Source organism: Cervus canadensis, chromosome 32 (genome assembly GCF_019320065.1).
Source record: "Cervus canadensis isolate Bull #8, Minnesota chromosome 32, ASM1932006v1, whole genome shotgun sequence".
In the NCBI taxonomy this organism is placed as follows: domain Eukaryota; kingdom Metazoa; phylum Chordata; class Mammalia; order Artiodactyla; family Cervidae; genus Cervus; species Cervus canadensis.
The window spans coordinates 21961278-21988804 of NC_057417.1; the positions used below are offsets into that span (position 1 = coordinate 21961278).

The following is a 27527-nucleotide window of genomic DNA, read 5'->3' on the forward strand; positions in this document are numbered from 1 at the left end:
TCTATCAACCACTCTCGTTAAGGTCCTTTAACTCAAGAACTTTTAGAATCCTAAGATCCGGGTGAAGCGGTGGGATTCATGAGTTTCTCAGGCAGCCTCATTTCCTGCGGTCTGGAACCAACCACGGGCCCAAACACTGCTCTCCGAGCGCCTTGGCAGCCGCCGCCTCCCATTCCAAGCTAAGAATGGGAGGGGCCGTGTCAGAGGGGCCGCATCGTCCTCCGCCTACTCCTAGAAAAAGACAATGAAACACCGGCTTCTCCGCCGGCTCCCGAACGCTTCAGATCACCGCCCCAGGATCAGGGTCGAAGCCGTCTCCTTTCCCTCGCCTTTAGGCTTAGCGGCTGCAGGAATCCAGGCCATCTCCACCCAGGGCGGAATCCTGCTAGCGCCGAGGCCCCGGAAGTGACGTGCGTGCGTGCGTGGCGTGCGTTCGCGGCGCTGGGGGCGGGGCTGCGAGAGGGAGGGCCGGCGTGAGGGCGGGTTGTGGACAAGTACCGGCCACCTCCTCTAGCGACGCGCGGAGAGCGGCTGACCTGACGCTGGTGGAGCCGCAGGCGAGGTACGGGGCAGACGGGTTGGGGGCGAGGGCGGCGCGATTCTTGGCTCGGGGCGGCGTGGCGGCGGCACCGTCCCGGCGGGGGGTTGCTGGGTCATTGGTCCGGGCTGTCCACCCGGCTGGGGCCATCTCGCTCCGGTATCTCCTGCTGCCCTCCGTCTCAGCCCCGGGGCTGGCGGCGCGGCCCTTGCCGGTCCCAGGTAGTCGTCGGCCCCCTTCATCCTCTGCCGTGTTCGGACTGCCGGTTTCGGGAGCTCGTCGCCAAGTTCTCTGCGGCCCGGCCCAACTTCGACGGCAGACCGACGCGCGTCTAGTTTCTTGGCCGCCTTCTGCTACCGTCCCCCCCTCGCGGGATGGCTGCCCTCCGGCCGGGTCCCTCCTCACTATCCAGTCGCCGAGTGCCGAGGGACACCTCTGGTGGCGGCCGGGGGGGTCATGCCCTGGGCCCCTGGGGGACCCCGTCGCAGCCCGGCCTGGCAGGGGCACCAGGTACTTGGGGGACCCGCGTCGGTGTTGGGGAGGGAAAGGTCCCGGAGCTGGGAGAATGCTTCCAGCGCGGGGACTGAAGACTGGTCCTAACTTTGGCCGGGTGGTTGAGGGCGAAGTTGTGGGCCTGGGCTTTTAGGAACAGAAGTCCCTGCTTCCGAACTGTCTGGGAGGAGATGCCCATCACGGAAGTTTAGTTGGCAGGGGGGAGAGAGTAGGTCAGAGCCTGCTGGTGATGTCTCAGCGCCAGTGACCAAGCCCTGCGGTTGGGAAATGTGTCAGTGGGCGCCGGGCCTCGCTTTGCCGTGAGATTGATTAGGTGTCAGGAACATTTGTCAGGATGAGTTTACAGCATCACCTGGGAAGTAGTTTTTTGGATCTGGGGAGTTTTGTGTTTTGTGTGTAAAAATAGTTGTAACTTTTTTTTCTGTAAATCTAAAACGGCAGAGCAAACCCAAAAAAGTCAATTAAAGTTACTAATTAAAATAGTTGTACCAAGAAAGCTTTCCAGAGATGCCCGAAGATTTTATTTGATTTAATCCATTTAATGGTAAATAACGATAATTTTAAGAGTTACTGGTTCTTAGGTGGAAGATTAAGAAGTGTTCAGGATTTGCATTTTTATTGACCTCCCAAGCACTCATTTTCTTCTCTCTATAGAAGTTAGCTACTTTAAGAGAGGGGGACTGCGAAGATAGTGTGTGGTGAGCAGCGTGAGCTAAGAGTAGGGGTGGGGTGAGGTGGGGAACCACACCCCAGGTGCCCCAAGGGACTGCAGGGTGTGGAGGGAGGTACCTGGGAATATTTCCGGAAATGTCCTGAAGAATGAGTAATATTCAGACTGACAAGGTGGGGTGAGAATTTTAAGGGTAGTGGGAATGTGGGGGTGGGGCAGCTAAAGGAGGAGAGGAGAGTAACTCCCCAGGAGGTGGTTTTTTATTTTTATTTTTTTGGAGGTGGTTTTTTAAAAGGGAGAAAATGCAGAGGAGAGAGGGGCAGAGATGCAGGGCCTTTTCCTGGGCCCAGGAGTTTCCTGGGCCTTTTCTCTGACGGTGACAGAACCAGGGAAGGATTTTGAGGCGGGTTATTTGCCTGGTTAACATGGAATTTTTTTGTCGGTCTTACAGGCTGATCAGGATCGTGCTTGATTGTGTGCTAGCTTGTGTTTTGAGTGTTTGAATTGAATTGTCTATTCATTTACTAATTGTTTGAGTGTGTCTGACCTTGCTTTATGTAAACTTCTATAAACAGGAATTCTGCTTTTATCTCTTTGCATCTCAATTCAAGTCAGGCATTCACCGAGTGTTCCAGGAGGACTTGATATTGTGGATTTCTGATGTTGATTTTCAGTGAAAAAAAATTAATCGGTACTTATTTAGATAGCTACAAATAGAAGAACTAAGATCTTGATTTTACTTTTGTCAGTCTTTGGGTAGAAGCAGAATTTCTGTCTTGACAATGCAAGTTTCACTTTTGGCACATGTGTTTATGTTGGTTGCAAAGTAGACATCTCCAGCAGAGATGATCCATGCCTAAAATATTGGAGATGTCTGTGTAACATACTTGTCTGTTCTGTGACATAGAATAGAGATGCCATTAAGTGGCTTCTTAACCCAGCACTGACCCTAAAAAAAAGTTTCACAACAGAGGCCAGGCATTTTGAAAGTCATATTAAATGTTCATTTTTGTCCTAAAGAATTGTGGAAACATTATGTATATTGTTTGTTTGACTGAAATGCCTTGAAATAATCTAGACTGTTGTTGAGTAAACACTTAGGAAAAACAGTAATAGTTGACTCATCTTTTCCCCACGTACTATCATGTAGCTCTTATTTTGTCTGTCTGTTATTTGGATAAAGCTCCCAACATGCCTTAAGAAAATGCTGTACTTTATGGTGCTGCTTTCAAGTTACCGCGTGAGATTCCTGTTGTTGATGAAGTTACTATCGGTGGGATAGGAAGCGTAATTTTTATTATGTAGTAAAACATTTTTTACATCTCTGGTAGCATAGCTCACTTGTTTATGGTCACTAGGTGGGTGAAGGACTATAATTATAATCAATTAATTAGGTAAATTTATAGTTAAAGTTATAATCAGAATGTTAAGTATGAGTGCATGATAGAGTAAAATTTTACCCACTAAGAGTCTTAAGCTTTTTGTTTTCTTCAAATGACAGTAATGAGATTTCTGAAATCCCTGAAGCAGGAATGTAGCAAGAGCATTTAGGGCTCTAAATTCCATGCTGTTTCACAGTACAGAATGGTTGGCAGCATCCCCTGTGTTAGGCAGAGGGCAGCCCGGAAGGAGCCGGATAGAAATTTTATAAATAATTTTTGAAGCTAGTTGGTTCAGTTCTCATTTGGAGTAAATATGCAAATACACCTGCATTTGTGGTGATTTCATCTGTATTTTAAAAATGACTTTTGGGGGATTTTTACAGGGGATATATTTGCAAATTTCTGTGTGCACCCCAGTTAAAAATACATAATGAAAGTGTCTTATTTTGATAGTTCCTCTGTCGTTAGACTTTCCTAACTTTAAATATAACGTTGGTTACAACACTTGCTTTTGTTCTTTGGGAGCTCAAGAAAGATAATGCCTCTAGAAATTGAGCTCATAAATGTTTATTAATGGAAGAAAATATCTTCTGTGCTTTACTTTTTTTTTTTAAAGTGGGACATAATATGACCCAGCAGTCCCACTCCTGGGTATACACACCGAGGAAACCAGATCTGAAAGAGACACGTGCACCCCAATGTTTATTGCAGCACTGTTTTTAATAGCCAGGACATGGAAGCAACCTAGATGCCCATCAGCAGACGAATGGATAAGGAAGCTGTGGTACATATACACTATGGAATATTACTCAGCCATTAAAAAGAATTCATTTGAATCAGTTCTAATGAGATGGATGAAACTGGAGCCCATTATACAGAGTGAAGTAAGCCAGAAAGATAAAGGCCAATACAGTATACTAACGCATATATATGGAATTTAGAAAGATGGTAACGATAACCCTATATGCAAAACAGAAAAAGAGACACAGATGTACAGAACAGACTTTTGAACTCTGTGGGAGAAGGCAAGGGTGGGATGTTCAGAAAGAACAGTATTGAAACAAGTATACTATCAAGGGTGAAGCAGATCACCAGCCCAAGTTGGATGCATGAGACAAGTGCTCAGGGCTGGTGCCCTGGGAAGACCCAGAGGGATGGGATGGAGAGGGAGGCGGAAGAGGGGATCGGGATGGGGAACACATGTAACTCCATGGCTGATTCATGTCAATGTATGGCAAAAACCACTACAATATTGTAAAGTAATTAGCTTCCAACTAATAAAAATAAATGAAAAAATAAATAAAAATCATTTCCCTTAAGAGAGTTCTTAGAACCATTAAAAAAAATAAATAAATAAAATAAAGTGGGGCATATCATTTGCTTATATCACACCTTGTTCCGAAAAGGATTCATAATGACTTACAAAAATATGTACAGCTAACTGTTGGAAACAGAAAAAGGTAATGAGTTCAGGACTGTGGGAGAAAAATGAAGGTGGAAACAGAATTGAGATCTGTACATAAAGTACTTGGACTGAAGTCTTAAGTATTTGTTGAAGTGAAGTCGCTCAGTCGTGTCCGACTCTTTGTGACCCCATGGACTGTAGCCTACCACGCTCCTCCATCCATGGGATTTTCCAGGCAAGAGTACTGGAGTGGGTTGCCATTTCCTTGTTAGAGGGCCCCAAATTTGACTGCTTTTTAGTAGCCAGTTCAGAAAGAAATGTAATCAGTTACATGGTTCACTGACCATAAGATAAGACCCAACTTCTGCTTTGGATTCCCAAAGATTCCTTGTTCTGAGAAACTCCTCAACTACATCCTTAAGTAGCATGCATTTCAGAGGGCTGTGTTTTGTTTTTTAGTAAAATTCCTCATTGGTTCATTGTGTAGGTTAATGGAATAAGATCAAAACATAATTTAATAAAAACAGTTCTGGTGCTGGCCAAAAAAAAAAATGTGGATTAAGCGTTCAGCTCCCGAGACTGATGTAATTTAAGGATCTGTTTTACATTATCTAGGTGTGTAGATGGGGATGACACAGTTTTCAGGTTACCTTTTGTAAATGTTTTGTTCTCCGTGGAGCTTTCTTTTATTAATTTATTAGCAGTGAGGTTTGGGTTTGTGCTTCCTGACAAGTTCTTTGAGTACATCTATTTTTTGTTGTTGGTTAATCACAGAGCCATATTTTTATCAGGTGTGCTTTATCATGGAGGGTATGAAAATGGAGGAGACTGCCAAGGATAAATATTTAAATAAAAGTTACCTTGCCTCCACATGTAGATAAACTGAGGAAATACCAATGAGTACCAAGACTCATTGCTGGAAGTAGGTTTGGGGTGTTAGCTTCAACACAGAGAGCATTGGGTTGTAAAGTCCAGGCATATAATTTATATTTAAGAAGGGACGGAATCCACTCGGCTCATCCTAGGTGTAGTGTCCAGTAAATTAATATATCTGCCTTTTCCTCAAGCTAAAAAGTTGACCTTTTAAGTAATTAGTTCAAACTTATCAAGTGCTAGCATGAGCCAGGCATGTGCTAATAATAAGCTCTTTACATGCATTGTCACAGTATTGTCCTTCTCCTTTATTCCTTTTCTTAAAGGAAAAATATAAAGAAATGTGGTTCAGAGCAGTAACTTGTTCCAGGTCATACAAGAAGTGATGGAGATTTAAACTTAGGTAAAATTTAACTTCAGTAATCTGACAGACTCAGTGGTCCACACCTATGACTTTCTACTATAATACTTGAGGTGGGCTTGTCTGGGCCGACAGGTGGGGCTACACAATACACTCAGTAGAGGTAAACACATTGGCAAGTATTATAACCCATCCTTGCAAAAGGGCTTTGAACCATTCTGAACTTTCCATCCAGAAAATGAGCTGAGAGCTACAAGTTCAGGGCATTTGACCATAGTCTGTACAGCTGGGAAAAAATATGCCTTCTAGGTATCTGTCAGGATTAGAGAAATGGGAATATTATTTTATGCATTTGTGTACATTTAAAATGCTTATACTGTTTTTTGTTGTTATAAATTTGTCTCTTGAGAGCAGGAAAACCACGATGATATAGCTGTAAAGATAGTGTGCCATTCTGGAAAGAGAGGTCTATATTTATATTTTAGAGTAAAACTTTAGCTGGTGATCCCACTGCTATAATTTAGGACAAATTGAGGTTATACTTTTATAGTGATACTGTGAGGTGTATGCGTTATTAATCTCCTTTTGTGTTTTATTAGGAATTGTATTGCATTTTAGAGTTGTACAGATAAGTAAACCATTATTTATTGTGAGTTTTCATATGAGACTATTCCAGTTTAATTTCACATCATTTTATTTTGAAGTATTGTAATCTAGTTCCTCCAGGATATTGTAAATTGTGACCTAGCCTACGGAACTCAAGAGTAGAGAACATCCTTATTCATCCTTATTAGTAAACAATGGGTGGAACTGTCCTTGTCTAAATATAGTTATGTAAGGTGGTGTTTCCTTAATTACATTTCCATAGTGCTTTTGTCATTGTAGTTAAATAGGTTCCTGAAAAATTAGTTGGGCTAGTCACCTAAGTTTTGAATAGGATATTATAAGAAGAATATAAAAATTGTGAAAACAACAACAAAAAAAGTAGGCTGATGAAACAGTGTCCAAAATCCATTATAATTAATGTCTTGGGAAGTAATATGCTTGGCTTTTACTTAGTGAATTAGATTACTTTTTTATTTATAGAAATTAATTAGCCTTTGTGGTTGGGACAGTAGTGTGATAAGTGTGTAGATTTCATTTGTCTGGAGTTTCAAATGTTGTATAATTGTGAATGGACACATTTTAAATGTCATTTATAAGCAATAATCAGGGGGCAAAGTATTTTCATACCGTATGCTAGCTGCTGATACCTTTACAGAACATCATGTGATGTTTACAGGACACCTGCTCCAGGAAATGGAATGTCTGATGAGAGACAATATTGAAATTCAATATTTAAGTCCCTTGAATGTCCACTGTATGGAGACACCACTTTCTCCCAAAGCCTACTTTCATTTTATTTTTTAAAATTTTCATTTGTTTATTTATGGCTGTGCTGGGTCTTCACTGCTGCAAGTGGGCATTCTGGAGTCGTGGGGAGTGGGGGCTACTCCGGTCGTGGGCTTGGGCTTCCTTGCCGGGGCTGCTGCTGTTGCAGAGCGCAGGCTAGAGGCTCTTGGGCTTCAGTAGTTGTGGGGCGTAGGCTTAACTGCCCTGCGGCATGTGGGATCTTCCCGGGCCAGGGGTCAAATCCGAGTCCCTTGTGTTGGCAGGCAGGGTTCTTCACTGCTGGACCACCAGGGAAGCCCCTTTATCTCATCTTTTGTTGACATAGAGTTGATTTACAGTCTGTGTTAGTTTCAAGTGTACAGCAAAGTGAATCGGTTTTCAGTTTCCTCTCCCGTGTAGGCCATTACAGAGTACTGCATGGGGTCCCCTGTGCTGTAAGCAGGTCCTTACTAGTTGCGCTTCATGATATGTGTGTATGTCAGTCCCAGTCTCCCAGTTCATCCATCTCCTCTTCCCCCCCGCTAACAGGAAGCTTGTTTTCTACAGCTGTGATTATTTCTGTTTTGTAAGTTCATTTCAGGAGCCTACTTTTATTCTTACATGTGCTTGAGGACAGATTGCAGGCTCATTTTGTTGCTGATGTTACCCGTGAGAGGTTGTAGGCTGTTTCCCTAAAGAATTATTTTTACCTTTTCAGTACATTGCCTTTTCAGTTTGTGTGTGTGTGCGTGTGTGTGGTCTTCAACTGTCTACCTGGTATTTTGTGGTGTTAAAGTTTTAATATTTTGTGTAAGCATTTCAGAGCTCACCATAAGGTACATATGTGGGTTTTATTGTACTGCAAAGAAGACTGGTATTTAAACTCCATGTTACTTTGTAGTTCTGTCCTTTGAGCTGTCATAGGTTTCCTAAACAAAATTGGTTTTAGCCAGTGTGTTCTTCTTAGCTCCCAGTGATGACTAATTTCTAACCACTTGGCTCACATTAGCATTTTCTTTAAAAAAAGAAAAAGAATTTTCTTGGTGGATTGACACTGTTATCCTGAAATCATTAGTAGTGCTTTTTGCCTTAATGTCTGCTTTGATACCAGTATAGCTTTCTTTGCTTTCTCTTGATGAATGTTGCATGCTGTATCTTTTTTCCATCCTTATATGTTCCAACCTTCTTTGTCCTAGAAAAGCATCATGAAGTTAGATTTAGTTTTTTATTTCTTTAGTCTGACAATTTTAGTCTTTGAATTAGAATCGTTAGTCTATTAGTGTAATTGTTACTACATTTGGAATTTTTCGTTCTTTCCTCTTTGTACTACTTCTGCCCTGTTTCCTGTCTCCTCTCCTTTTGAAACTCTGGTTACACATCTGGTAGACTTGTTCACAGTGCCCCCCGACCTGCTCCTTTTTCTTTTTTTTTGGCCATACCATGTGGTGTGGAGGATCTTTGTTCCCCCACCAGGGATTGAACCCATGTCCCCTGCAGTGTAAGTGTGGAGTCTTAACCACTGGACCGCCAGGGAAGTCCTTGATCTGCGCTTAAATCTGCCCTTTGAATTCTTAGTTTTAGTTAATATACTTTTCAGATCTAGAATTTCAACTTGATTCTTACAGATTCCAGTTCTCAGTTGAAATTCTTCATCTTTTTATATGTTCTGTCCTCTTTCTTCCCCTGTTTAAAATAGGAAATTTAAATAGCCATCGTTATTTAAAAGTCTTCCCGTTAACTTCAATGTCTAGATTATGTGAACATCTGTTTCTGTTCTTTCTTTTTGGTTTTCAGTTATAAGAATGCTGAGCGTTATGAATAAAATGAAGTTCCAGATGCTGCTGCTCTTTTTCAGAGAGGAAATCACTCCTCCTTTTTGCTAGTCAGGTAGAGTAGGGGCTCATCACCTAATCCTGTTAGGGACTGAGTTAGTGGTTGAGGTTGTGTTGCTGGTTTGGTATGGCAGGGATTCTCTCTAGTTTGTCTTTAATGCTGTTTGCCTTTAATGCTAGCAAGTAGCCAGCCATCCAGGGCTTCCAGCTGATACTCTCATAAATTCACAGGGATCCCTCCTCCTGGTAGCTTCTCTGCTCTAATCTTTGCTGAGAGCAGTGAGATTGTTGAAAACTCTACTCTTGATTTTCAGAGGCTTTTAGTTTTGTTTTGAAGCCCTTTTTGTGCAACTGCAGAATTTGGTAAATGTCTTCAGGAGAAGGCCAGCCTTTTGTCAGGCCTGGTTTTTCAACTCTCCTCTTTGACTGGGATCTTGACCTGTGGAGTCTTGCTTTTCATCTCTTCCAAAAGCTCTCATGGTTCCTCTGCAGAAGGAAAGTCTTGATTCTCAGCTTTTTGCCCCAGAATCAGCAGTAAGTCATTTGGATTCTCTACAGTTCCTCTCTTTTTCCAGAATCTAGAGCCTTCTAGTCTTGGTTGTTTCAGCTGCTTTCTGATGCATTTAAACATTGGTTTTTAAAATGTTTCTGACTTTCCTAATTCTCAGTAGCAGTGTTGGTATGCCACAAGCTACTTTGTCATATTCAGAAAAGAGAGTTTCCCGCGAGGAATGAAGTTATAAGAAGAAATTAATCTTTTTATAATTGTGGTGCTTGCTTTATAGCCAGGCTCTGTCCATAGAATTCTCCAGGCAAGAATACTGGAGCAGGTAGCCATTCCTTTCTCCGGGGGATCCTCCCAACCCAGAGATCAAACCTGGGTCTCCCACATTGCAGGAAGATTCTTTATTGTCTGAGCCATCAGGGAAAGTTACTTTAATTTAGAGCAGTGGTTCTCAAGAAGCTCCTAGCCACATCACCTGGAAACTTGTTAAGAATGCAAATTCTCAGGCCCTCCTTACCCCCCAGACCATCTGAATCCATGTTGTAACAAGTCTTCCAAGTGATACTTATGCATGCTAAAATATGAGAACCACTGCCTTATAAGTTGTTTGGCTGTTTAAGTTTCTCCTACTCCCTACAGTTGAACGCTAGAGAGTATATAGGGGTGTTAAAACCAAAATTTAGTTGAGTAAATGAAGATCTAGTTGGCTTTATCAAATGATTCATGAATCAGGCAGCATCTCGTCGGCAAAGAGATACTTTGAGAGGTTACACAACATGGAAGGCTTCTGTGGTGAGGGGGGACAGGAAAGGAAGTCATCATTAGCAAGGAAAAATGAAAGGTCATTGGAGGAAAGTAAAAGCTCAGGTGACCCTAGCTTCTCATTGGTTGAGCTACAGCATTTTCTTTTGGCTAGGCCGGTTGCTGGGAAAGAAGGAAGTCTTTCTCTTGCTGACGTAATAAAGTAGTGCACTTCCTGTTTGGGAGCGCAAGGTACATCTCTTCCTGTCGCAGTCAGTAACTGACGTCTTTCCGGCAGGGTAATTGATGCTTCCTGTCTGAGGTAATTGATGATGAGGATGATGAGGGTAGTGGTAGCACGTGACAGCTCCCTTTACAGGCCTTCCTGATACCCATTTTAGTTGAGATTTTCTTTTTTTTTTTTTTTAATTTTTCACAAGGAACAAAAGGGAAAGAAAACTCTCTAAGCAGGTACTTTGTGAGTCTTGTGAATATATCATTGAATAAATCTAGAAGATACCTATTGAGTACTCACTCTGTTCCTGGTGCTGTGTTGTCTACACACATGGAATGGACAAGTTAGCAAGGAATTGTACTAGAACATGAGTGTTGTAATAGCTGTGGTTATGAAATGCTCTAGGGGGACTCCTCTGGTTGGGAATCTGGTTTGCAGTGCTGGGGACATGGGTTTGACCCTTGGTCAGGGAACTAAGATCCCACATGCCGCCACAGAACGACGGAGCTGGCAACAGAAGCGTCCTTGTGCCACAGCAGAATAGCCTGCAGTGAAGACCCCATGTGCCGCAACTGAAACTCGATACAGTCAGATTAATAAGTAAGTAAATCTTTAAAAAATGCTATAGGAGCCAGCAAGATGGAATTATTCTGTCAGTGGGGAAAGGGGAGTCAGACATTATTTGAAATAGGGTGGGATTTGAAGGCCGATGAATAGAAGGGTATTCTAGACTTGTTCGTGAATAGGATGACTATGTACCTTATTATTGAAAACAGGTCACTTTTGAGAACCAAAGGGATGCTTTTATGCCAGGACTGTTCTCATTAACTGGGATGTATGATCAACCTATTTGTAAAGAGGAAGTGATGCTGTGGATCCACAGGTCTATATCAACTAGTGAAAGACGCATTTCTTTCAATTATTTCTGGAATTCACAACAGTTCTAATTGGTTTACAGGACTGCTGTAACAAATTACCACAAATCAGGTGCTTAAAACAACAGAAATTAATTTTTTTTTTTTTGTAGTTCTGTAGTCTAGATGTCTAAAAGCAAGGGCCATGCTCTCTCCGAAGGCTGTAGGGAAGATGGTTGCTGCAGGCCTTGAAGTTTACTATGTTCTTCCAATCTCTGCCTCTGTGGCCATGTGGCCTCTGCGTGTTTCTGTCTCTCCCAGAACCTTCTATAAGGATACCAGCCATTGGATTTAGGGCCCACTCTAATCCAGTCCCATCACTTCATGGCAAATAGATGGGGAAACAGTGGAAACGGTGACAGACTTTATTTTTGGGGACTCCAAAATCACTGCGGATGGTAATTGCAGCCATGAAATTAAAAGACACTTGCTCCTTGGAAGGAAAGTTATGACCAACCTAGACAGCATATTAAAGAGCAGAGACATTACTTTTCCAGCAAAGGTCCGTCTAGTCAAGCCTATGGTTTTTCCAGCAGTCATGTTTGGATGTGAGAGTTAGTTGGTCTATAAAGAAAGCTGAGCGCCAAAGAATTGATACTTTTGAACAGTGGTGTTGGAGAACACTCTTGAGAGTCCCTTGGACGGCAAGAAGATCCAACCAGTCCATCCTAAGGGAGATCAGTCCTGGGTGTTCTTTGGAGGGACTGATGCTGAAGCTGAAACTCCAATACTTTGGCCACCTGATGTGAAGAGCTGACTCATTTGAGAAGACCTTGATGCTGGGAAAGATTGAGGGCAGGAGGAGAAGGGGACGACAGAGAATGAGATGGTTGGATGGCATCACTGACACAATGGACATGGGTTTGGGTGGACTCCGGGAGTTGGTGATGGACAGGGAGGCCTGGCATGCTCCGGTTCTTGGGGTTGCAAAGAGTCAGAACTGACTGAATGACTGAACTGAACTGAACTAATACAGTATGACTTCATGTTAATTACATCTGCAAAGTCATTGTTTCCAAATCTAGTCGCATTCACGTTATTGGGGTCCAGCCTGTCTTTCGGGAGGTCACAGTTCAACCCACAGCATGTGGGATGGTTTTAGCAGCTTTTGAAAGTTTCTGCACTTTAATTTATTGTTACACAACAACGCATTTTTCTCACAAGCTTAGGATATAATACAAATATTTATTTGATTGAGCCCTCTAACAAGTCTGAATAAATACATTTCATTCCAGGCAGTTGTTTTTTGTACTTAATCTCATAGATACGTGTATGTCTAGCCCAGTGATAGCAACTGGCAAAGGATGAAATGGCTGCAGCAAAGCTAAAACTTAAGATATAACTTTGCAAAACCAAAACCCTTTAATCACTGAAGCCACCTTTATATATTGTGGTTTGCTGTTACTTTGTGTTATTGACTAGTTGAGAGATGGCTGTTTCTGTGGAAGAAGGGATAGAGCCTGTTAGAAGTAGACTTGAGCAACCCGGTTATTTTGCGTGTAATTTTGAGTTACTGGCCTCGGGAATGGCACACTCAGATTGGAGTGAAAATTTCACTTCACTGACGAGGGTGTGACAATACAATAGAAGGTTGTCGCCTGGAATTCATTCCTTAAGAATGCTGCTCTGCTGGCTCTGCTCATTCCAGCAACAGAAACTGTACGTTATGCTCCACAGGGTTGATTATTGTTTGAAATTATTTGGTCAAACTAGTGTTTGGATACTTTGTCTTGTTTTATTTAACATTGGAACTCTGCCACTAATTCTCTGTGTGACATTCACATTCATTTTGGAGGCAGTGTATTTCATGCTATGAAAGTCAGTGAACCATGTATACAGTCTTTGATTAAATAGTATCTTCATAACACGTAAAGTCAAGGACTGAAAGATGACATAAAAAGAACACCTGTTAAAAGAAAAGAGAAATGAGCAAAGAACAGGAACAGTTTAATTCTTTTTTTTTTTTTTGGAACAGTTTAATTCTTCAGAGAAAGCATGCTAATGACCAATAAGTATCTGTAAAGATGGTTAATTTAAGGACATATGTGTTAAAACAAAAAATGCTTCTCCTTTTTTGCCTTTCAGATTGGCAATGATTAAAGACTAATAATGCAGTTTTTATGAGTTTTTGTCAAAGTAGATCATTGTAGGTGGGAATGTAAATAGGTATGACCTTTTTGTAAGACCAGTTTGGGGATATAAATCAAAGTTTACAAGGCATACACCCTTTGACATTCCATGTCTGTTCCTAGGAAGCTGTTTCCATTTTGCAAATGGTCTGCTCAAATCCTTGGATTTATAAATTTTATTAGTATAATTCCTAAACATGATCAAATACTCTCTTGTCCTCTTTACTTAAAATAGTCTTCCCAGTCTCTTATTTGCCTTTGTATTTTGGTTCTAAGATGGGGCCTTTTAAAAACTAGGTAGATGTTTCAGTTTAGTTATTCAAATCTGTTTCCTTTCTGATTTCTCCTGCAGCTTGTAAGCTTAGATAGCCCTCACATCATTAGAAGTTTCATAAATACTTAATTTTAGTTCTTTCTATTTTTTCACTTGTCTTTAAAGAACTTTTAACGCTTTATGTTACCTGTAGTTAACTTTGGGGGGTAGTAGATTGCTGACCAGTAATTCCAACATTGTTTATTGAACATTCTTCCCTTCTCCTTCCTCTAATTATTATATTAGAGGCACAGAATATATTAAATATTATTATATTAGCAGTAAATTATTTTGTGTATTAGCAATTAATTTGGGGGTCAGCTGTAGTGACTTGCTAGTTCTGTTGCTAAGTTCACATATTTTAACTAGTTTGCAGAAAATTAAAGTTCAGTAAATTAAATTAATTTAGAATATTTTTTTAAATTCTTGCCTATGTATTATTGCTGATAAAACGTGGAATTTTTTTTTGACTGTGTTATTTGGTATGTAGAATCTTAGTTCCCTGGCCAGGATTTGTCGCTCACCCCGGGCAGTGGACAGTGGAAACGTGGAGTCCTAACTGCTGGACCACCAGGGAAGTCCCCAAATATGGAATAATTTTGTCAAGTTCAAAAGAGTCTTTTGGAATTTTATTGTTATTTATCAAAAACTTAAAAATTTGAAAACATTTGCTCATTTATAAAATATTTAATTTTCTCATACTGTGTCTTGGTATGTCTTGCCAACTACTTAAGCCTTCTTTATATCTCAGTGTTTTTATGCAGATGAATAATTATTTTTATTACATATATATATATATATATATATATTTTTTTTTTTTTTTAACCAAGCCATGCGGCATGCAGAATGTTAGTTCCTCAACCAGGGATTGACTCCCCGCCCCCCTCCGCCACCCCCCCACATACACGGTGAAAGTACAGAGTCTTAACCAGGGAAAGTCCCTAATTTTCTTATTAAAATAGTTCCTAGATGTTTTTACATTTTGATACTATTGGGAATGAGATCTCTATTTGTATTTTCTAATTTGTAGTTAGGTTATTATAAGAGTTTCATAGATTTCATGTACACATATGTAGTTTTTTCATATAAATAAAAATTCTTTTATGAAATTTAGTAATTTTAAAATTAACTCCTCAATGTTCATAGTGTTTTAATTTCTTCTTTCAGGGCTTCTAGGTATATAGTCACATTTTCTAGACAGTAAGTGCTATGAGGACTGAAACATTATTTTTACTTATATTTGTATCCTAAGTGCCTGTCATGTAGTATAAATCAGTATATTGTTGAATAAATAAATGAGGTCATGATGAGTAGAGAAAGCGCTATGAGGACATAGTGACTGGGAGTAATGTTTTCTTTATTTTCTATGGGTGTATGTATCTCAGGTTTTTTAGAGTAACCATCTTTTACTTTTATAACTAGAAAAAAAAACAAATTTAAGGGAAAAATCTTAACTTTAAATTCTGCTTCTTACCTGAGGTTCAAGGATAGTTTATTGTTTTAGTAGAGTTGATTGGATGTTTTCTGTAAATCCCAGTTGTATTGCCCAGAGGAATACTCTGTGAGGACATGACATTGAACCTAAGAAAAGGAAGCAGCCTCTCACAAGGAAGATAGTGGGAAGCTGCTCAGATCTAGAGTATTTTTTGGTTTGGTTTTACGAAATGAACCTGGTTTGCTTGCAGAGCCTTAAGGAAGAACAGACACAACTCTGTGGACTTTGCATACCTCTGACCCTTTTCAGGGTGCCTCAGTCCAGATTGAATCCTAGCCCTGCGGCAGAACTCACAGCAGCCTCGGCTGTCTCAGCAGTAGAGCTCATTCTTACTCCATCCTCCCTGCTGTGAGTAGGCCAGTTGAATTAGGCGTTTTCTCTGCCCAGGTTGCTCAGTAAAAGTCTACCTGTTGGCGTGCAGAGCTCCAACCGGAACTGGGTGTGGTCCCGCTGACCTCCCTCCTGGGTGCAGTACTGATGGTCGCTCACCTCTGGGTTGTGGCCCATCTGGCGAGGGATAGGTCTTTCTGCCCAGGAAAAACAGAATTGAGTCTCAGAGTTGATCCCCTGTGTTTCTCCCTAGCTGAAGAGGGTATGGTGTCTCTGTAGCTCTGATGTCTAACTTGGGTGTGCTGACCGTACCTTCTTTGCCCACCACAACAGCTTTGTTACTGCTGCATAACCATGGGATCATGGGATGTACTTTCTTTTTGGTGTCTCACTTGCTTGCTTTGTTTTTCATACTTAGGAACAGAAGTGATCTGAGTGCTATATGTGCAACTGTCTGAAACACATTGGTTCAATCATGTTGTTGTTCAGTCGCCCAGTCGTGTCCGACTCTTTGTGACCCCACGGACTGCACCATGCCAGGCTTCCCTGTTCAGTCATAGGTGTTTTTATTTAATAGATTTTAAGTGGAATTTTTTTTTAAAAAAGATTTTAATTTGAAATTACAGATTAGCAGGAAGTTGCAAAAATTACCTGGAGAGGTCCTGTATTCTTTTCACCTAGTTTGCCCCAATGGTTGTGTCTTACAAGGCTAGCTGTAGTACAGTTGTAGTAAGTTGACATGTTTCAATGTGTATTATAGTTCTGTGCCATTTTATCACATGTAGATTCCTGTAACCACCACCATAGTCAAGGTACTGAACTATTACCACTGACAGCTCCCTTATGCTACCCCTTTGTAATCACATCCTTTTGGGTAGACCCCAGGACTGCTCCCCAGGTCTTGTAATTCACAGAAGGACTTGAAGAACTCCTGTATTGCTGGTTGTTTTATTACAGTGAAAGGATACAGTGAACCAGGATCGATGAAGGAAAACAGTGCAGTGAGCAGAATTTGGAGGATACCAGACATGAGCTTCCAAAAGTCATCTCCCAGTGGAGTTGACAGAATGTTTTTAATCCCTCAGCAGTAAACTCTAGCGCCAGGTGTGAAATTTTCTGCTGGGGAAGTTTGTTTAAGACTAAGATTCCAGGGTTTTTATCGGAGGCTGGTCACATAGGCACAGGCACCTTTATGACTGACCCCCAGAAGGAAAGCAGTATTCACGGTACCTCGCATAGTACAAACCATGCAGTGCAGAGTCTGCACAGACTGTTTAGACAGGTTGGTACAATGTGGATCAAGACTACAGCATGCAGAACACCCTTATCAGTTAGTCTGTAAGGGCACTCTTAAGACCTCAGTTCCCAGGAGCTGGCCAAGAGTCAGCCACACAAGCAGGCCCTTCTGAAAATGAGAACATGCATGATTTGAGCAACTCAGGCCTGCTTGGTTAACTCTTCCTGCATACCTTTCCTTACCCTCCCTTGTTAGAAACAGGATGTGGAGAAATAATTGTGGGCCCAGAGTGGAGGTGAGGCTTGGGTTGTTGGTTGGGGTAGGTACTACTTTAGAAAGAGTGAAAGCTGAGACCTAACTGATGAGAGGGAAATTACCTTATGAACAGAGTCACAGCTTCTAGGCATTAGAACACACTTGCAAAGGTTCCCAGAAGAGAGAACTTGAAAGGAGTCCTATATTAGCTTTCTGTTGTTGCCATAACGAATTACCACAAACTCAGCAGCTTAAAACAGCACCCAAAGTTCTGTAAGTCAGAACTCCTGGCCGGCTCAGCTGGTGCTCTGTGAAGGCTCTCAAGAGATCAAAGTTAAGATGTCATCTGATCTGGGCTTTTCTCTGGAGGTTATGGGGAGAATCTGCCTCTAGGCATACTCAAATGTTGGTAGAATTGAGTTCAATAAAGTTTTATGACTGAGTTTGTCATTTCCTTGATGGTTGTCAGCCAGGGGTCATTCTCAGCTTCTAGAAGCCACCCACGTTTCTTACATTTTTCTCTACCTTCAAAGTCAACAAGGGTCCTTTGACTCTCTTTGACTTCTCTGTCCTCTTTTGCTTTATATTTTAAAAACAATTTTCTTGAAATATAGTTCACATACCATAGGATTCACCCATTTAAAGAGCACGATTCAAAAGCAGCCTTGACCACACCAACTTTAGAACATTTTCGTCACCTCAGAAAGAAACTCCATGCCCTTTAGCTATCTCCTTATTTCATTCTCTCTCTCCCCCTGAGTTCTAAAGCTACCATTATTCTGCTTTCTCTCTAGACTTCCCTCTTCTGAACATTCATACAAATGGGATCATATAATGTGTTGTCTTTTTATGACTGGCTTCTTTCAGTTAGCAAATGTTTTCACGGTTAGTCCTGTTGTGGCATGTGTCAGTACTTAATTCCTCTTTATGACTGAATAATATTGATACTTCATTGTGTGAATATACTACATTTTGTCGATTTATCATTTGGTGGACATTTGGGTTGTTTTCAACATCATTAGACTGTTATGGGAATTGCTGATACAAACATTCATTTACACATTTTTATGTGGACATATGTTTTCATTTCTCTTGGGCATATACCTTGGAGTGGAATTGCTCAGTAACTCTAATTAAAATCTTTTGAGAAACTGTCAGATGGTTTCCAAAAGCAGCTGTACCATTTTACATTCCCATCAGCAGTGTATGAATGTTTCAGTTTCTCCACATGTTTGTCAACATTTGTTATTATCTCACTTTTTAATACTAGCCATCTAATTGGTGTGAAGTGGTTTTTCATTTTCCTAATGACTAATGATGTCAGAAGTCATTTAATGTGCTTATTGACCAGTGGTATATCTTCCTTGGAGAAGTGTCTTCAGATCTTTTACCCATTTTGATAACTGGAATATTTATCTTTTAAAATATTGAGTTGTAACAGTTCCTTATATATTCTGGATACACGTTCTTTATCAGATTCATGATTTGCAAATATTTCCTCCCATTCTGTGGGTTGTCTTTTCACTCTTTTGATGGGGTTCTTGGAACCATTTAGTTCTCATGAGGTACAATTTATCTGTCTTTTCTTTTGTTTATGCTTTTGGTGTCATCTAAGAATCTTTGGCAAATTTAAAATCATGAAATTTTACCTGTCCTTTTTCCCAAGAGTTTTTATAGTTTTAGTTTTTGCATTTAGTTCTTTTTAAAAAATATATTTATTCGTTTATTTCTTTATTTTGGCTGTACTGGTTCGTAATTGTGGCACGTGGGGTCTGCAGTCTCTGTTGTGGGATCTTTAGTTGTACATGCCAACTCTTATTTGTGGCACACGGGATCTAATTCCCTGGCTGAGGATTGAACCTGGGCCCCCTGCGTTGGGAGCACAGAGTCTCAGCTACTGGACCACTGAGGTAGTCCCTGCATTTAGCTCTTTAATCAATTTTTAATTTCTGTGTATGGTATAAGGCAAAGGTGTGACCTCATTCTATATGCGTGGTGTCTCAGCATCATTTGTTGAAGACTATTCCATTTGATAGTTGTGACCATAGTTTGGTGGGTTTATTTCTGGACTCACAGTTCTATCCCATTGATCCACATGTCTGTCCTTGTGCCAGTTCCATGCTGTTTTGATTATCATGGATTTGTAGTAAGTTTTTAAATTGGTAATGTACATCCTCCTACATTGTTTTTCATGATTGTTTCAACTCTTCTGGGTTCCTGTTCTCTTCTGCGTTTGGGGTTCATGTGCTTATATTAGGTCTGCCTGGAAAATCAGGATAATCTCTATTTTAAGGTCAACTGATTAGTAATCTTAATTATCTGGAATTTTTTTTTTTTTTTTTTTTGGGCCACCTGAGGTAGCATAATCACAGGTTCACAACAGAGTGAATGTCACAGGGGCACAGGACCTATGAGGCTTAGATTTGTGAAAAGGTAGAGAATGGTAGGAACAGAAGTTGGATAGAGGGGTAGGATTAGAAGTTTCAGAAATATTAATTTGTCCAAAGTCACATTGCAGAGCTGAGATTTGAGTGCATACTTGACCGATCTCCATGTTCTCATGTATACATCAAGCTGGTCTTCATAGACTCATAGCTATTATTGTTATTTTCATGTTAGCCTGTTGAGCCCTTAGTGTATGTGAAGTAGTCTTCCCAGTTACATTTTTTGAGCTCTAGCATAGTACTCGGGCAAGTCTTTGGGTGCAAATAGGCTGTACTGGAGTTGGCAAAAGGAAAAAGCAGTCAGGGATCAAGGGGTGTGTTTCAGAATCTGAAGGTAGGCAAGCAGGCAAACCTTAGCAAAGGGTTAGAACTGAGAAATGGAAGCCCCTCAGGCCCTAAAGAGTATTTTTCTTCTACCACTTTTCTCTGCTTCTTGTCGCGTATTTATTTCAGTCTGCAGACTGATTATCCTGTTATTCAGACTGCTTGTTGGAAGGTGGTCCTGCCTCAACTTCTCCATCATTCAAAAGAACAATCCAGACTCAGTCTCATTTCCAGAACTTCATTTTGGGTCATGTATCCACCTCTGGTTCAGTCAACTGTGACCCTGAAGTTGGGGGGAGGGGGGCTGCACATATACAAACATGGCAACCTGTAGATTTAGAGATTTACATTTGGGGAACACTTCCCCAAGGAAAGGGAAGTTGCTGACACACATGTTAGGTAGCCTCCCTAAAATATGTTCATTTTAGTAACACAGCTGTGCTATTGTCTTTGTAGTATAAAAATTTTTAAACTTACTGAATCAATACAAGGGAAAAAGTAGATATTTCTTTTTGCCTACTCCTCTTGGAATTGAAGAAGGACCACAGGCTGATGATGGTGAGTTTAGCTCAGACTCTCAAAATAGTTTGATGGAACTCAGGACATGATACAAGTTCCGGCTTTTGTGCTGTCCCTGCCGCTTACTGCCGTCTTGGTGGAGCAGACTATAGCTTCGCAGTCTCAGTGTCTTTCTCTGTATTATAATAGAAGAAAGTAGATGGTCTTTAAAGTTTCTCAATTTAACATTCTAGACTCTTGACTAGACTTTGTTAACCTTCTTTCTAGCTCAGCCTCATTTATTAAATGATAAGTATGATAAAATCTAAATCCTGTTTGTCCTTGGTGGTGGTGATGGTTTAGTCGCCAAGTCACGTCTGACTCTTGGGACCCTATGGATTATATAGCCTACCAGGCTCTGCTGTCCATGGGATTTCCCAGGCAAGAACACTGGAGTGGATTGCCATTTCCTTCTCCAGGGCGTCTTCCCAACCCAGGGATCGAACCTGCATTTCTGTGTCTCATTGCTTTGGCACGTGGTTTCTATACCACTGAGCTGCCAGGGAAGCCAGGAAAAAAGTATAGATTTATGTAAACACCTCCATAAACATCTCAGTACGGTTCTATTACCTCTAAAAAAGTTTCTTGTGCTGTTCATTTATAGACTGCCACCCCAACATCAGTTTCTAACACACTGATTATACAGTACATAAATTTTGAAAACTGGCTTCATTCACTCAGCATAAAGCATTTGGGAATTCATCCCAAGTAGTTGGGTATGGCATCACTTACTTTTTTTTTTCTAAGTAGCATTCCATTGCATGGATGTACCACACAGTTTGTTTATACATTCATCTACTGAAGAATATTTTGTTGTTTCCATTTTTAGAAGGTCATAAATAATGTCACTAGAAACATTGTATAGATTTTTGAGTGAACATCAGTTTTATTTCTCTGGAGGAAGTAACTGGGAACTGGACTGCTGGGTTGTATGGTAAGTGTATCTAACTTTTAATGAAATTACTAAATCGTTTACCATGGTAGATGTACTATTTGCATCCCACTAGGAGGGTTCTCATGGCACCCACTCCAGTACTCTTGCCTGGAAAATCCCGTGGACGGAGGAGCCTGGTAGGCTGCAGTCCATGGGGTCGCCAAGAGTCGGGCACGACTGAGTGACTTCACTTTCACTTTTCACTTTCATGCATTGGAGAAGGAAATGGTGACCCACTCCAGTGTTCTTGCCTGGAGAATCCCAGGGACCGGGGAGCCTGGTGGGCTGCCGTCTATGGGGTCGTGAAGAGTCGGACACGACTGAACTGACTTAGCAGCAGCAGCAGTAGGAGGGTTCTAGTTGCTCTGCATCCTTGCTTCCACTTGGTATTGTTCTTAATTTTAGCCTTTCTAGTAGATGTGTATCGATGTCTCATGGTGGTTTCAACTTGCGCTTCTCTGACGGATGATGTTGAATTACTTTTCATGTGCTTAGCTGCCACAGTGTCGAGGTGATGTGACTGACATGGCTTGTTACCGTCTGAAATGTAACCAGTTAGCCTGCCAGTTTCATAGATGCTGGCAGAAGTCATGAGACTCTGGAGTTGGAGACAAAGGACTTCATTGTTCACAGGACATCAGTAAAGTAAGCTTCATCTCACGTGGGCTGCCTTTGGTCCCAAGCCCCATGGTGCTGGTGTCACAGCCGAGGAACCTCAGCTTAAGGAGCTCAGATTCTTCACAGTGGGCAGCAAACAAAGCCAGCTGACTTTTGACCTGGAGGGTAATTAATATTCTGTCTACTTTACTTGACAGAGAAGTTGTTTTCTGCTCTGAAGGGAGGCAGTGATTGCTTCCTTCTGAGAATGTTAGATATGCAAACCTTCTTGAAGAGACAGTCTTAATTACAAAGGCCCCTTGTACAGAAATGTGAGAAACCATGGAGAATCATCTCCTATGTGTTTATCTTCTTTGGATAAGTTTGTTCACGTCTTTTGCCCATTTAAAAAAAATCAGATGGTTTTTCTTTCTATTGAGCTTTGAGAATTACACATATCCTGGGTGCAAGCCCTTTGTCAGATGTATGATTTGCCAGTATTTTCTCCCAGTCTGTAGTTGGTATTTTCATTTTTCTCGCAGTGTCGTTTGCAGAGCGAAAGTTTTTCGTTTTGCTGACGAGTTCAGGCTGCTGGTTCCAACCCTACTTCTGTGAGCTGTGCTTCCCGTGTCAGTTCACTTTTCGGAGGCTTCACAGTGCTGTTTCAACCTGTTTCCTGGTGTGTGCCAGTCTGAAACCTTTGCAGTGGTCTCTATTAGTGTGAGTTTTAGTTTTTGGTCCTGAAGAGCATCAGACCTGTGCATGCATGCATGGGCTAGGGTGTTCACAGCTTGCTTTCTTGAATTGGGTGTTCACAGCTTGCTTTCTTGAATTCTGCTCAGTGATTCCTCCTGTATTTTTTAAGTTCCCTCGGGGCTTATCTTCTCTCTTCTGGGTGGAAAGCTGTGGAAGTAGTTACCCTGCTCTGTCTTGTACTCCCATCACTGTCTGGGAGACTCGAGAGAGGGAAAAATGGGTAGTTCCCTTTACTCAGAGGGTAGCTCCTGCAGTCTGCAGTCACTCATTCCAGTCGCTTCTGTGGACATCGTGTGATTGCCAGTGGCTCAAGAGAAGGGGGAAAAGACAAGAAAATGGAGGGATTTTCATATTTCCTCTCAGTGTTAGGAGTTCCTATTCTCATTCTTTGAGCCAGAACTAAAGGAGTGCTCCCCTGGCATTCATTTCTGGATTGACTTGGTGATACTGGAGGGGAGAAAGGGTAACCTGAACGGGGGTTCGGTGATAGAGTGAGTTCTGGTCTTCTTCCTTAATTTTCCTCCTCCCTTTTGCCTTTGAGAGTCCTCAGAAGTAATGCTTGGTGCATGCCTCTTTAGTTGTGGTGCACAGGCTTCTCACTGCAGTTGTTTCTCTTGTTGCAAAGCTTGGGCTGTAGGTGCGTGGGCTTCAGTAGTTGTGGTAGTTGGGTTTAGCTGTCCCACCACATGTGGGATCTTCTTGGACCAGGGATCAAACCTGTGTTCCCTGCATTGGCAGGCAGGTTCTTTATCACTGTGCTACCAGGGAAGCCCCATCTTAACCATTTTCAAAGTATGTAATATAGAAGTGTTAACTATGTGTACCTTGTGCAACAGATCTCTAGAACCTTTTTGTCTGGCAAAACTGAAAGTCTCTCCCATTGAACAGCAACTCCTCTTTGCCTCCCTCCCCCTAGCCCTGGCAACCATCATTCTACTTTCTGGTTTGAAGAGTTTGACTTACTTAGATACCTCATGTAGGTGGAATCATGTCTTTGATTTGTCTTTTTGTGATTGACTTATTCTACTTGACATAATGTCCTCAAACTTCATCCATGTTGTAGCATATGACAGAATTTCCTTCTTTTTGGAGGCTGAATAATATTCCATCGTGTATACCACATTTTCTTCATCCATTCATCCTTGGATGGATATTTAGATTACTTCTAGCTCTTGGCTATTGTGAATAATGCTCAGTGAGCATGAGCGTGCAGATATCTCTTCAAGATCCTATTTTCAGTTCTTTGGGGAGTATACCCAGTGAGCTTGCTGGGTAATTTTGTTTCTGATTTTTTGAGGCCCCTCCATAGTGTCTTCCACAGTGACTGTGTCATTTTACCTTCCCACCAGCTGTACACAAGGGTTCCGATTTCTATACATCCTTGTCAACACTTGTTGTTTGTGTTCTTTTTGATGATAATCATTCTGACAGGCGTGTGGTGATATGTCATTGTGGTTTGGGTTTGCATTTACCTAATAATTAGTGATGTTAAACATCTTTTCACATGTTAGTTGACTGTTTGTATTCTTCATGGCTCAGATGGCCAAGAATCTGCCTATGATGCAGGAAACCCGGGTTCAATCCTTGGGTCAGGAAGATCCCCCAGAGAAGGAAATGGCTACCCACTCCAGTATTCTTGCCTGGAGGATTCTATGGACAGAGGAGCCTGGTTGGCTACAGTCCACGGGGCCGCAAAGAGTTGGACACAACTGAGCAACTAACACTAACACACATATCTTTTTTGGAGAATTGTCTGTTCATGGCCTTTGCTGATTTTTAATTGGATTTTTATTGTTGTTGTTTTTAGTTCTCTATATATTCTGAATATTAAGCTCTTATCAGATAAATGGTTTGCAAATATTTTATCCCATTCCATAGGTTGCCTTTTCCCTCTGTTGATTCCTTTTCTGTGCAGAAATTTTTAAGTTTGATGTAGCCCCATTTGTCTGTTTTTGCTCTTGTTTCTTATGCTTTTGGTGTCATATCCAAGAAATTGTCACCAAATCTAATGTTGTGAAGTTTTCCCCCTATATTTTGTTCTAGGAGTTTTATAGTTTCATGTCTTACGTTTAGGTATTTAATCCAATCGGTCTTTTCTTAAAGTATGCTTTATCATTGGGCAGGAATAAGAAGTTTGTTCTTTAGTATGACAGGAATTTGCCATATTGAAACCTTCTTTTCCCCTCTTTCTCCCTTTCCTTCTCTTACAGCCTTAAGTTGATAAACTCATTTTTTTTTTTCTTAATTGCTTTGCTGTGAGCAGAATGATAGTGAATTCATTCTCAACAACACTTTCTTGTTTGCTCTTTGATTAGCAGGAGGAAGATGAGCCTTAAGTCTGAACGCCGAGGAATTCATGTGGATCAATCAGAACTCCTATGCAAGAAAGGATGTGGTTACTACGGCAACCCTGCTTGGCAGGGTTTCTGCTCCAAGTGCTGGAGGGAGGAGTACCACAGAGCCAGGCAGAAGCAGATTCAGGAGGACTGGGAGCTGGCAGAGCGGTACAAGGCCTTCACTTGGGGTTTAGACAATGATGTGACTGGATGTGCAGCATGGAGGGATACGTTTTTCACTTCTCTTTCGAGCTATCAGCAAGTCAGCTTAATTTTAAGAGAAATGGATATTTTCTTTCGTTCACCACTTAGCGAATAGCTTTCAGTGATTTCTTCACTTTGTCTTAACTTTTAATTGTTTTGTGTTTGGGATGAGTTAAGTCTTAGTTCTCTAATGTAGACAATAAGTTCCTTTGAATGAAAATAAGCATACTTTATGGTGAAGATAAATGAGGTTACAGATGTGAGTGCTCAGGACTTGGCTTATGACTTTCATCAAGCATTATTTCCCTCATTCTTTTAATATACCTAGCATGACATCTGGCACAGTGATAAGCACACAATAGTAGAAACCTGTTGATTTGTATCCATGGTCCTGAAAGTACAGAAATTTAACTTTTCCTTAAAAAGTGGCATTTGTTAGTATCATCCAGGAATATGACTATGATAAAAATTAAAACATAGAATGTCTAGTGAGCATAGGAGCTAATAAAATGCCATGAATAATACCACTGGACCACCAGGGAAGTCCCCAGGTTTTGTAGTTTTAGGTTGTTCCCAGGTGATGCTGATGCTGCTCTCTGGGGAATCACACTTTGAGAATCATAGTTCTATGGATAACTTTTGAGATTTATTATAAATACCTCAAATTCAGCTGGTCCAAGGCCAAATTCCTTGCTTTTATTTACTCTAATCCCCACTCCCAGCAGTTCCTCGTATCCCTCTTGTATCAGTTAAAGACATCACTCTTTATTCAGTTGACTAAAAGACATCAATCACTCTTAATTTCTCCTTCAACTCCCACACACTGGTTACAACTAGTTGAGCATGTTCTGCTTATTTCAGCTCAGAGAGGCCTTTTGAATCCCATCCTCTCCTATTTCCAGGTCTTGTTTCTCTTTCTTAAGTCTGTGTACTCTGCTCTTAATTACTGTCTCTGTCCCTAGTCTGTCTGCCCCTCCAGGTGTCACAGCTACCTGCGTTATGTTTAAAGCACAGATCAGACAATGGTATTGGATTATAGTCTTTCTTGATTTCCCTACCACATGATGAAGTCCAGGACTATAGCAGGCTTGGCAATCAAGGTTTCTTACCACCTGGCGCCTACGTGTACATCCAACATCAGAGTCCATCACATCGTCAGTGATCTGACTACATTGAATGAACTTGGTCCTCAACACAAGTCACATCCTTCCCATTTGTAGTAGTACCTTCTTTCTGGAATGCCCTTTCACTTGGTGGAATCCTCTTGATCCTTCTAAGACTGGCCTGAATATCACCATTATAAAAACTTTCTTGGGACTTCACTGGTGGTCCAGTGGTTAAGAATCCATCTGCCAATGCAGGGGACACAGGTTCAATCCCTCATCCGGGAAGATTCCACATGCAGTGGGTCATCTAACCCTGTGTACCCCAGCTGTTGAAGCCTATGCCCTGGAGCACATGCTCTCCAAAAAGAGAAACCACTGCAGTGTAAAGCCGGTGTAACACAACTAGAGAGTAGCCCCTGCTTGCTGCAACTAAAGAAAGCCTGCTCATAGTAACAAAGACCTGGCGCAGCCAAAAATAATAAAATAAATTTAAAACAAAAAACCTTCTTGGACTCTTTCAGCGGATTTAGGTTTTTTTCCCCCTGTATTCTCATAGCACTAGGGTTTTGCTGTCTCCTGTAGGCGCTGTCACATTATGTGGTAGTTACAGACTTAGCTCTTTCTCTCTTCCACCTTTGAGGTTGTCAGGGAAGAGGACTAGACTTTATTTTGTGTAATCCTCGTACAACTGCTGAATGAACTTGATTCACGGAGAAGGTCCCTTTTGAAGTTTGTAGTGGCACATAGGATAGTTTGCTATCAGAGACCTCAGACCTCTTTGGTATTTAACCTCTAATTCTGAACGTTTTAGCTCCCCAGTTCATCAAGTTATTACCTGTATATGCAAGGAAAACTTGGAGAATTATCAGGGTTACTCTTGATCTCTTCTTGAATTACAGTCTGCAGCGGGAGGAAGAAGAGGCCTTTGCCAGCAGTCAGAGCAGCCAAGGGGCCCAATCCCTCACATTTTCCAAGTTTGAAGAGAAGAAAACCAATGAGAAGACCCGCAAGGTTACCACAGTGAAGAAATTCTTCAGTGCTTCATCCAGGGTTGGAGCAAAGAAGGGTAATTTTTCTGATTCTCTTTTTCCTTTTGTGCCCAATGAGACACAGAATGTGCGTCTCAGCTTTTTCTGTAAGCATTCAGAGATATCAACACAGACTTGAGA

General features: G+C 41.3%; 1 protein-coding gene across 3 annotated transcripts in view; it reads left to right on the forward strand.

Moving 5' to 3' along the window:
• Positions 1 to 449: 449 nt before the first annotated feature.
• Positions 450 to 27527, forward strand: part of RABGEF1 (RAB guanine nucleotide exchange factor 1) — a 50191-nt gene continuing 23113 nt past the window's right edge. The window contains exons 1-3 of one of the 3 annotated variants that reach the window (XM_043455845.1): positions 450 to 562; positions 25031 to 25216; positions 27258 to 27424. In XM_043455845.1, the coding sequence (XP_043311780.1) occupies positions 25038 to 25216; positions 27258 to 27424 (346 nt within the window). In that variant the 5' untranslated portion in view covers positions 450 to 562; positions 25031 to 25037. Of the gene's footprint in view, positions 563 to 25027; positions 25217 to 27257; positions 27425 to 27527 lie in introns of all 3 variants that reach the window. The other 2 variants (XM_043455846.1, XM_043455844.1) reach the window with 2 other exon arrangements.